We start from the raw sequence: 9,985 nt of genomic DNA, 5'->3' as shown, positions 1-9,985 counted from the left end.
GCCGCTCTGGCTACTCCTGCTACTCTGGCTGCTGCCCGGCCCCGCGGCGCCCCAGGAGCTGAACCCGCGCGGCCGAAACGTGTGCCGCGCGCCGGGGTAGGAGCCGGGCCTGGCGGGGGGAGGGGACTGAGCTAGCGGGCCGCTCGGGGGACAGGAGGTGGCGACGCCCGGCACAGCTGGGGGCTCCCGGGACCTCCCTAGGCTAAATCAAGGGGGCCCTTTGGCCGCCCTCGCCGACGCCGGCTCCTTTCCAGGTCGATGTGGGTCCCTGGCCACGAAGGTGCATCAGAGGATACCCTGGACTAGAAGTCACCTAGGGGGATAACGGAGTGACTGTGAGGGTGTGTGTGACACATGCTGTCCGGGACTTAAGGAACGACCTGTACAAGGGGCCCTTGGATTGGACTGTGGAGGCGGTAGTGAGAAGCTGTGGAAGGGCCTTTCAAGCAGAAGGAACGGCATATGCAAAGGCCCGGAGCACCAGTAGCTTGGGCTGGAGAGTGGGTGTGGAGGAGGGTCCAAGGGAAGAAGAGACAGGAGCCGGGGAGGTCTTCAGGCGGGCGAAACTTGGAAAGTCGGATTTGTTTTAGAAAGAGCGGTGGTGGAGGGAGGATGGTGACCAATGTGAGAGCTTCAAGGAGCCCGCGCTCAGAGTGGACCAGAAACCAGAGTGGAAAGGACAATGACGGCGCGGGGATCGGAGGATGTGTGGGCTCTTGGCGCCTTGCGGGGAGGGGGGCGATACTGAGTGCATGGAGGAGCAGCGCAGAAGTGGGGCGCATCGCTTCTCGGCCTTTTGGCTAAGAGCAAGTGTAGAAGTGGGGCACCACGGGGATCTGGCTGGGGAAGTTGGTGTAGGACAGGTAGGGGACAGGCCTGGCGGCAGGGCAGCGGACCCTGGAGCTTGCTCAGAGGACGAAGAACCTAGGATAGGACGTGAGGAGTGGGCGCGGGAGTCAAGGGACGCTGCAGTTGTCGGGTCTGAGGCCACAGCGAGGTCAAGGGCACCTCTGCGCGCGGCGAGGAGCTGGCCTGTGGGGACGTCTTGGCTGTACTGGGGGGTGAGGACGCCGTATCGCCGGCAGCTGGAGAGGCAGCCATGGGACTCCGGGCTGGTCCCCTGGGGGGCCTCTGGCTGTAGGATGGAAGAAGGCTGAGTCCAGGCCGTCGGGGGTAACCAGGGGGCAACCAGGCAGCTGCGCTGGGTTTCCGAACTCGGGTCCGGAGCGCGCAGACCCCTCCCCGCTGCGAGCCCCGCCTCCCGGCGAGGCCCGGCCCAGCCCGCCATCTGCTTCGCATCGACGCCGCCGCCGCCGCCACTGCAGCCTCTCGGGCCGCCCCAGGAATGCAGCGGCGGCAGGGGCGGGCGGGCCGTGCCTGGAGAGGGGGAGGGCTCGGTCGCCGTCCTGCGCTGTCTGCCCGGCGCAGTCCGCCTCCCCTAACGGGGCCCGGTCCAGGGATGCAGATCCGGTGGCAGGATGGAGCTGTCGGGAGCTGGAGCAGGAGAGCCTTTGGAGCCCAGGCCTCTAGCAGGGAGCCCTCCTCAGGAGTCCGACTGTTTCTGTAACCAAGAGCCGGAGTTTTCGTTCAGATTCCGATGCCACCCCTGCCCAGCTGTGTGAACCTCAGCAAATCCTTAACTGTTCTGGGCCCGTCTCCATTTCAGTACAGTGGAGTTGGTGGGCTTTAGGAGAGGTTACTGTGACGACCTGGTTAGGGGAAGGAGAGTCACCCGGACACCTCCCACATGGAGTCTGGACCATTGCCCTTGTTATCCTCAGAAGAGGTCCAGGAGAGAGGAGTGTACGCTCACCTGGTAAAATCCTATGCGCCTCCTGTGTGCCAGGCCTGTGTCAGGGCAAGGACACAGCAGTGGAGACCAGTGCCCCTGTGCTACCCTTGTGCCTGTGGTGGGGGGAGACTTACACCCCCGAAGGCAAAGCAGTGAGTCTAGACATCTAGCAAAACCTGGGCGCGGGGAGCTGGTAGTACAGCTCAGTGGTAGAGTATATGCCCAGCATTCGTGAGACCCTAGGTTTGATCCCCGGCCCTGAGAGGGAGGGAGCAGGAAGGCACTGAGTAGGGGATGCTTTAGGGCAATCTAGAGAGACCCACTGAGAGGGTGGTGAGTGAGCCCAGGCCTGCAGGACAGGAAGAGGGAACCACGTGGGCATCAGGGACAAGGCTCCAAATCCAGAGGGCACGCGGAAGCATAAGGAACAGCCTTGGGTTGTGCAGAGCCCAGGAGGGCAGAGGGGGAGGAGAACTGGGAGTGAGGCTGGGCAGGCCACCAGGGGGCTGCTCACTGTTGTGAGGCCTCGGGTTTCTTGTCTGAGGCAGTTGGAACCAGGGGTTTTTGGGCTGAGGAAGGTTGGGATCTGACCCGGGTTGGCTGCCAGGTGGCAGATGTGCTGGGAGGCGACTGAGAAGTCAGGAGGCGCCCTGGAGGTGAAAGGTGGCTCTCTGGAGGCTGGTGCGGGGCAAGGGAGACTTGGCTCCACTCTAGATGTAGTTTGGAGGAGAAAGCAGGTTGTGGGTGTAAGAGGCGTCTGATGCCTCGTAGGTCATGAAAGGAGAGGGAGTGACCTGAGATGGAGAAGGCCTGGGGTCCCGAGGAGGTCAGTTTTAGTAAGTTGAGTATGAGACCCCCATGAGTTGTCCCTGTGGTGACATTGTCCTGGGGGCAGTTGGATTTGTAAGTCTGCCACTGAGGGAGAGGTGCCCGCTGGAGGCCTCCAAGGCATTGTGAGTGAGCTGATGGGGCCTGGTGAGCTTCTTGAAGGATCCAGTGTAGACAGAACAGAGGAGAGGAGAAATGGAGGATGGGGCAGGAGGAGAGCCAAGCAGTGTAAGGTCACAAGTGGGGCCATGGCATGAAGAGAAGTTTCTTTTTGATGGATTTGAGAGAGAACAGGTCAGTGTCAGTCACAGGTACAACAAGGGTGGGGTCTAAGAAATCACAGCAAGTTTTCATCACAGCGATATTAAGAGCTTTAGGGGGAGCCAGGCATGATGGCAACAGCCTATAATCCCCAGCATTCTGGGAGGCTGAGGCAGACTGATCTGGCCAGGTCAAACCCAGCCTGGACAACTTAGCATTTTAGCAAGACTCTGTCTCAGGTAAAATAATAATAATAATAATAATAATAATAATAATAATAATAATAATAATAATAAATCCTCTAGGAACAGCATGTTGAGCTTGTGGCTGTGGCCTAGCTCTCCAAGGTAAGTGTGGGACCTGCAACCCCCAGCCATCTTTGCTGTCCCACCTTCGTAAGATCTCGAGTTTGTGGTTTGCTAGCCGTTTGTGGAAGGAAAGACTTGTTCTTTGTGAATCCAAATGCTCTGTGTCCTGCTGGTGGCTGTTAGCTCTGCTGTGATGAGACGTGGGTGCCCACTGTGTGCGGGGTAAGGACAAATGGGACTCAGGCTTCCTGAATTCTGAGCATGGACTGGAGAGCAAACAGTAATGTAAACCACAGCTGCAGTGGAGCCCTTAGTACGCACTAAACACTGCACATATCTTGGCTGTCTTAAGCCTTGCAAATGCATGGGCCCTGTTCTACAGCTAGGGAGCCTGCAGCTGGGAGAGGCAAAACTCCATGCCTGAGGTCATCCCGCAGTGGCAGGCCTACGCCCCATACCCAGTTGAGTGTGGCCCTAAAATCAGCCTTCTAGCCACAGCGCCACATACTAAGCTGCCCTGGGCAGAGGGTGGCCAGCATTTCAGGGGCCACCCCAGCAGGCCACCTGCTTGTAGGAAGGATATTTGGGTAAAATCTCCATCCAGAGACCAGGGCGTGAGGGGAAGGTGATGGGCTGATGGAATCAGGTCTTCCTGCACGTGGGTTCCTTGGAGCCCCTAGGTTGGGCTGGATGAATGGAGAAAATGGGAAGAGGACAATCTAGTCCTGTTTTATATTCCTATCTATGGTTTCCAGTTTTATTTGTGGAAAATACACTGGGCCTATTCCCCCCTGTTTGAGATTTTATGGCTCTCTCCCCTCAGGTCCTAACTGGCCTGATAGAGAACCAAGCTCTTGCAGTGGGAAAGGTGCTCCCCTGGTGCCTCAGAGCCCTATCCAGGGTGCAGCCTTTATCTTGGGCTGGAGAATGGTTGGAAGCATCTTCTGCAGCCTGGGCAGGAGCGTGCAGAGCATGGCATAGGCCAGTTGCCATTTTTCCTTTCAGTCTGTCCCACCCCACCAGGGTCTTCAGGATCCCTCTCAACTCTTCCCACCACCACATCCTGGTTTTAGATTTGAACACTCCTGAAGACACATACTCCTTTTCTCTAAAGTGTGAATGGCTGCTATATTCCTGTGGAACATTCTTTTAAGTCTAATGGGACTCTAGGAACATCTGCAGTGTCTTAGGTACTTTCTCATTGCTGGGACAAAACACTCAACACCCATGAGTTAAAAGAGGAAAGGTTTAAAATAAAAAAGAGAAAAGGTTTATTTTAGCTCACAGTTTGTAGAGATTTCAGTCCATAGTCAGCTGGACTGACCATCTGGCCACGTCCCTCATCCTGAGAGATGCCCTAGACCTCTGTTTCAGCAGGTGCTCAAAGCCCAGGGGCCTCTCCTTACTCCCCAAGTCATTGCTGCTCCTCCAGGAACTCCCAGGGCCCCTTTTTACGGGCCTAGTGGCTGGGGAGGAGGGCACCAGGGAGTAGGTGGGATGGGAGGGCCGGGAAGTTCTTGGAGGTGAATTGTTTCCGGTGTGCCCCCTGTTCCTGCTGGTGCCCACTGCTGAGAGCTGGAACTTGTGACTTTCCATTGCACCTCGGGAGTCTCCCGCACCCCGGGCAGGGCTGCAGTACCTGATCACCTCCCCAGGGGATAGCTCAGGGAGGTATAGCAGAGCCCAGTGAATGGGAGCGCCCAGCGCGGTGCAGGCTGACCCTTGGGAAGGGCAGGGAAGGCGGGTGTCAGGCTCTACCATCCTCCCCTCTGCTCTCAGCTCCCAAGTGCCTACGTGCTGCGCTGGCTGGAGACAGCAGGGGGACGAGTGTGGGATCGGTGAGTAGGGTGCCCCAGGGGTCGGAGCGGGGTGGGTGGGGAAGAAAGCACCCTCGGCAGCACGACCCCATCCGTCTTGTCCTCAGCGGTGTGCGAAGGCAACTCCACGTGCTCAGAGAACGAGGTGTGCGTGCGGCCCGGCGAGTGCCGCTGCCGCCACGGCTACTTCGGTGCCAACTGCGACACTAGTGAGCTCGGGGCGGGGCCGATGCTGGGCATGGGGCGGGGAAAGTGGAGAGTAAGGGAGAGGGCTGGGGGTGGGGCGAGGCCTGATCCCGCGACGGGATGACCTTGGACGGCCGGTACCCTGCGGCGGGAGACGGGGTGCGGGACGCTGCCCACGCAGACAACGGAGCGTCCCACCCCCTCCTCCCTGCAGAGTGCCCGCGCCAGTTCTGGGGCCCCGACTGCAAGGAGCGGTGTATCTGCCACCCGCACGGGCAGTGTGAGGACGTGACGGGCCAATGTACGTGCCACGCGCAGCGCTGGGGCGAACGCTGCGAGCATGCGTGCCAGTGCCAGCATGGCACGTGCCACCCGCGGAGCGGCACCTGCCGCTGCGAGCCCGGCTGGTGGGGCGCACAGTGTGCTAGAGCATGCTACTGCAGCGCCACGTCGCGCTGCGACCCGCAAACGGGCGCCTGCCTGTGCCACGCGGGCTGGTGGGGCCGCAGTTGCAACAATCAGTGCGCCTGCAACTCGTCGCCCTGCGAGCAGCAGAGCGGCCGCTGCCAGTGCCGCGAGCGCACGTTTGGCGCGCGCTGCGATCGTTACTGCCAGTGCTTCCGAGGCCGCTGCCACCCCGTGGACGGCACGTGCGCCTGCGAGCCGGGCTACCGCGGCAAGTACTGTCGCGAGCCTTGTCCTGCCGGCTTCTATGGCCTGGGCTGTCGCCGCCGGTAAGCTCAGGGTCTCCGGGGAGGAGGAGGGGGAAGGGCGGCCACCCGTGGGGGCGGGGCGAGGCACGGCCGGGTCCCATCTTGCTTCCTGACCGCTCCCTAGGTGCGGCCAGTGCAAGGGCCAGCAGCCATGCACTGTAGCCGAGGGCCGCTGCCTGACGTGCGAGCCCGGATGGAACGGAACCAAATGCGACCAGCCATGTGCCACCGGCTTCTACGGCGAGGGCTGTGGCCACCGCTGCCCGCCCTGCCGCGACGGGCACGCCTGCAACCACGTCACCGGGAAGTGCACTCGCTGCAACGCGGGCTGGATCGGCGACCGGTGAGCGGCGGGTGCCAGCCTCGGCCCACAGGCGCAGCCCCCAGGACTTTGCGGAGGGGTCTGCGGGTTTGAGTCTGTTTGCCGCCCCTTCTGCTGACGCCTCCTCCCCTTGTTCCAAGGTGCGAGACCAAGTGCAGCAACGGCACTTACGGGGATGACTGCGCCTACCTGTGCGCGGACTGCGCTGACGGCCGCTGTGACTTCCAGTCGGGGCGCTGCCTTTGTAACCCTGGTGTCCACGGACCCCAGTGAGTTTCCTGAGTCTCAAAAAGGGACATGGGATTTACACCAAAAGCCAAGGGCTCCAGCCAGACCTCGGGGTCCGACAAGGCGGCACCCAGGGCTGGGCTGTCACCTCAGCCTTGGTCCCTTACTCCAGCTAGAGATTGATCACAGGCATTTGGAGGCCGTGCACGGACCTCGATCTGACGACTTACTCAGCCTGTGGTCACTGGGCTCCTGAGGTGACCCAGAGCTGGTGCAGAGCACAGTGATCGCTCAGCGGGTGCCGGCCCGCACGTGGGGGTGGGCTTCGGTCCCTAGAGAACAGAGCTGGGTAGCGGGAGCCAGGGAAGGCGACATGGGGAGGGGCTGCGGTGGCCCGCGCTGACCCCCGTGTCCCCGCAGCTGCAACATGACGTGCCCGCCCGGGCACCACGGCGCGGACTGCGCCCAGACCTGCAGCTGCCACGAGGACTCCTGCGACCCGGTCACCGGCGCCTGCCACCTAGGTGAGTGGGAGAGAACGTGGGTTTAGGGAATGCAGGAGGCGTGGGCACGTGCGCTGAGCTGGTTGCGCCCTCCCCCGCAGAGACCAACCAGCGCAAGGGCGTGATGGGCGCGGGCGCGCTGCTGGCCCTGCTCCTCGGCCTGCTGCTCTCGCTGCTCGGCTGCTGCTGCGCCTGCCGCGGCAAGGACCCCATCCGCCGGTGAGGCCCGACACCGCTCCGGTTCTCCGGGTTCTCCGCGTGGTCCAGGATGCACGCTCTCGCGGCCCAGGCCCCGCCTGCCCCTGGGCAGGGCCCCGCTCCTTCACAGTGTTTGGGGTCCCGCCGAGCTCCAACCGCCCCCAGGCCCTGTGCGCGCCCCGCCCCCTCGCTCAGGCCCTGCCCCCGCAGGGAGCTCTCGCTGGGAAGGAAGAAGGCTCCGCAACGCCTGTGCGGGCGCTTCAGCCGCATCAGCATGAAGCTGCCCCGGATCCCGCTGCGCAGGCAGAAGTTACCCAAAGTCGTAGGTAAGATGGAGCTCGTGGGGGTCACTGGGTGAAACACCCACCGGCGCAGAAGGCTTTTGGGAAAAGGGTGTGTAGGAGCCCAGGGCTTCGTGTAGAAACGGGAGAATTTTGAGGTTTGATGCGCGTGGGCGTGGGGAGGTGCGACCGGAGGGAAGGATGGGGGATGTTGCTATGGGTGGGGCTAGGGAGGAAGCCCGGAGCCCTAGGCGTGCGGGTGGGAGGTTTGAGTCCTGAGTGATTTCGCTGGGTTTCTGTAGGTGAAGTTTGGGGCTCGAGGGCCCCAGGCTGTAAGTCTGTTCCGTACATCCTGGTGCAAAGTTGCAGGGGAACGCTTGGGCACATGTGTGAGGGAGTACTCTGGCCCCAAGGGGAAAACCACCCTCTTGCTTGGATCCCTGGCAGTGCCCTGACCCCTTCCTGGAAACTGGCAGGCCCGTTCCTCACCCCTTGCCCAAGGACCCCTGCGGTGGGGGCAGTATTACTACTGTGTGTGCTGACACCCAAACAGAATGAAGTCTGTCTCCCTCTCTTTTCTACTTGTTTTTGAAGACTGAGTGAGGGTAAAGAGGTCAGACTTGGGAGAAAAAGGAGACAACCCAGAAAACCCTTTGGTCCACCCAGCAGCATGGCATTTGTAGACATACACAGGTGTGGGGGCTGGACCCTGTGTCCCATCTGTGGAGTGAAAGCCAAACACCCAGCTCTGGAATCCCTGGAGGCCAGGCCAGGGTGCAGGGTGCAGGCTGTGGAGATGGGCTGAGCCAAAGGGCAGTCTTACCACTGTACAGTTGGGCTCCAAAGTGCTCCAAGGCTCCCCAAGCCCCACAAGGCATGATCTGAAAGATGGTGTGGAGATCCTGCTGGCCTGTCCGGCCAAGTGTCCTCTCTAGGCATCTCTTTCTGACATTTCCTTAACCCTTCAGCCCAATCTTTTTTCAGCTCTGGCTGCGCACACTTGCACCTAACCCTCTATCTTTATTGGGTTCACTGCTATGTATTCTCCAGACCTGGTCTAGTGTCACTCTACCTGTTGACTTTCTTGTCCCACCTAGTTGTTGGGTAAGGCTGGTCTTAATCACTCCCTGTACATTTGGCCAGTGAGGGCAGAGGCTGGGGCAAGGCAGGGACCCTGGTTCACTCCTCCTCCAGTGGCTCATCACGACCTGGACAACACACTCAACTGCAGCTTCCTGGAACCACCCTCAGGGCTGGAGCAGCCCTCACCATCTTGGTCCTCCCGGGCCTCTTTCTCCTCCTTTGACACCACAGATGAAGGCCCTGTGTACTGCATCCCCCACGAGGGTGAGTAAGACCTGGCTTGGGCAAGCCTGCAGTCCAGTGAAATGTCCCATGAGACCTGTGCTAGAGGCGGGCGCACAAAGCATGGGAAGTAAGACCGTGGTGACGCGGTTACATGGATGTTAGTCACACAGTGGCTGCAGAGCTGGACTTAGCACAGCTGTCCTGTGCTGGGCTGGGTGGTGTGGGGAAATGGGTGGAGTCTCCTGTCACTAGTCACTGGCCATCTGCACTTCTAGATGAAACAGGGCAGAGAAGTTTGTGGGCCTGGATAGAAAGTGGCAGAGGCAACAAGAGGGGGATCCAGAGGGTATGAAGGCGCACCTTGGCCGGCAGCCTTGGGCCCACAAACAGGAAGGAGCCTGACTGGTTGGGATGCTGACCTCCTTTTGTTTTTTTCCTTGCTTCTTAAAGGCTAATGGAGTCCGACTGGGGAATGTTGCAGGGTCAGACTTGATGATGGTGGCACCTGAGGGTGTGGTGGAGAATGGTCAGGCAAGGCTAGACTTCGGCCCTAAAAAACGTGCCCCTCACTCCCCAGCTGTCAGCCACACACCTAGGGGTGCTAAGTTATAGATGGTGCCATGAATGTGCCCTGGGCAACTGCGACAGGCTGGGCCCAGGTAGAGGAAAAAGAAAAGTGAGGGTTTGCGCCGGGAGGTTGGACCTTCTAGAGCTGTTCTCGCGGTTGGTGACCAGCTGACTCTTTGCTTGTCAGAGGCGGCTGCAGAGAACCGGGACCCAGAGGCTCCCTCTGCTTGTGCGGAGGCCCCAGCGCCTTCCCCGGCGCCCTTAACCACGCCAGCGTCCGCAGAGGAGGCACCTCCGCTCTCAGCGTCCTCTGACAGCGAGAGGTCGGCGTCCAGCGTGGAGGGACCCGGCGGGGCGTTGTACGCACGCGTGGCTCGGCGGGAGGTCCGGCCGGTCCGGGCCCGGGGTGAGGCTGGGGGTTTGTCGTTGTCGCCATCGCCTGAACGCAGGAAGCCGCCGCCACCCGACCCCGCTACCAAGCCCAAGGTGTCTTGGATCCACGGCAAGCACGGCGCCGCTACCGCTACCCATTCGCCCTCACCATCGACCCCAGGCCCCGAGCCTGCACCCAGCCCGAGCAAGAGGAAACGGACACCCAGCGACACGTCGGCGCGGCCCCCTGGGCTGGCCGAGGAGCTCCCGGCCCTCGTCGCGCCCTCGCCGCCCCGGGCCC

The 9,985-nt window shown here is 61.1% G+C and overlaps 1 protein-coding gene across 1 annotated transcript in view; it reads left to right on the top strand.

The window, feature by feature from the left end:
- Positions 1-9,985, top strand: part of Scarf2 (scavenger receptor class F, member 2) — a gene marked incomplete at its 5' end in the record, with an annotated part of 11,247 nt that continues 1,262 nt past the window's right edge. Inside the window, 11 exon segments of the mRNA XM_013517989.1 lie at positions 1-96; positions 4,969-5,027; positions 5,114-5,215; positions 5,407-5,926; positions 6,030-6,248; positions 6,368-6,496; positions 6,876-6,979; positions 7,060-7,177; positions 7,367-7,482; positions 8,632-8,784; positions 9,500-9,985. Of these exon segments, the coding sequence (XP_013373443.1) occupies positions 1-96; positions 4,969-5,027; positions 5,114-5,215; positions 5,407-5,926; positions 6,030-6,248; positions 6,368-6,496; positions 6,876-6,979; positions 7,060-7,177; positions 7,367-7,482; positions 8,632-8,784; positions 9,500-9,985 (2,102 nt within the window).

The sequence above is a fragment of the Chinchilla lanigera genome, unplaced genomic scaffold (genome assembly GCF_000276665.1).
Source record: "Chinchilla lanigera isolate Chin_1 unplaced genomic scaffold, ChiLan1.0 scaffold00041, whole genome shotgun sequence".
Lineage (NCBI taxonomy): Eukaryota > Metazoa > Chordata > Mammalia > Rodentia > Chinchillidae > Chinchilla > Chinchilla lanigera.
Note: the sequence above shows the minus strand (reverse complement) of the source record. Positions and strands in the feature narration are given on the sequence as shown.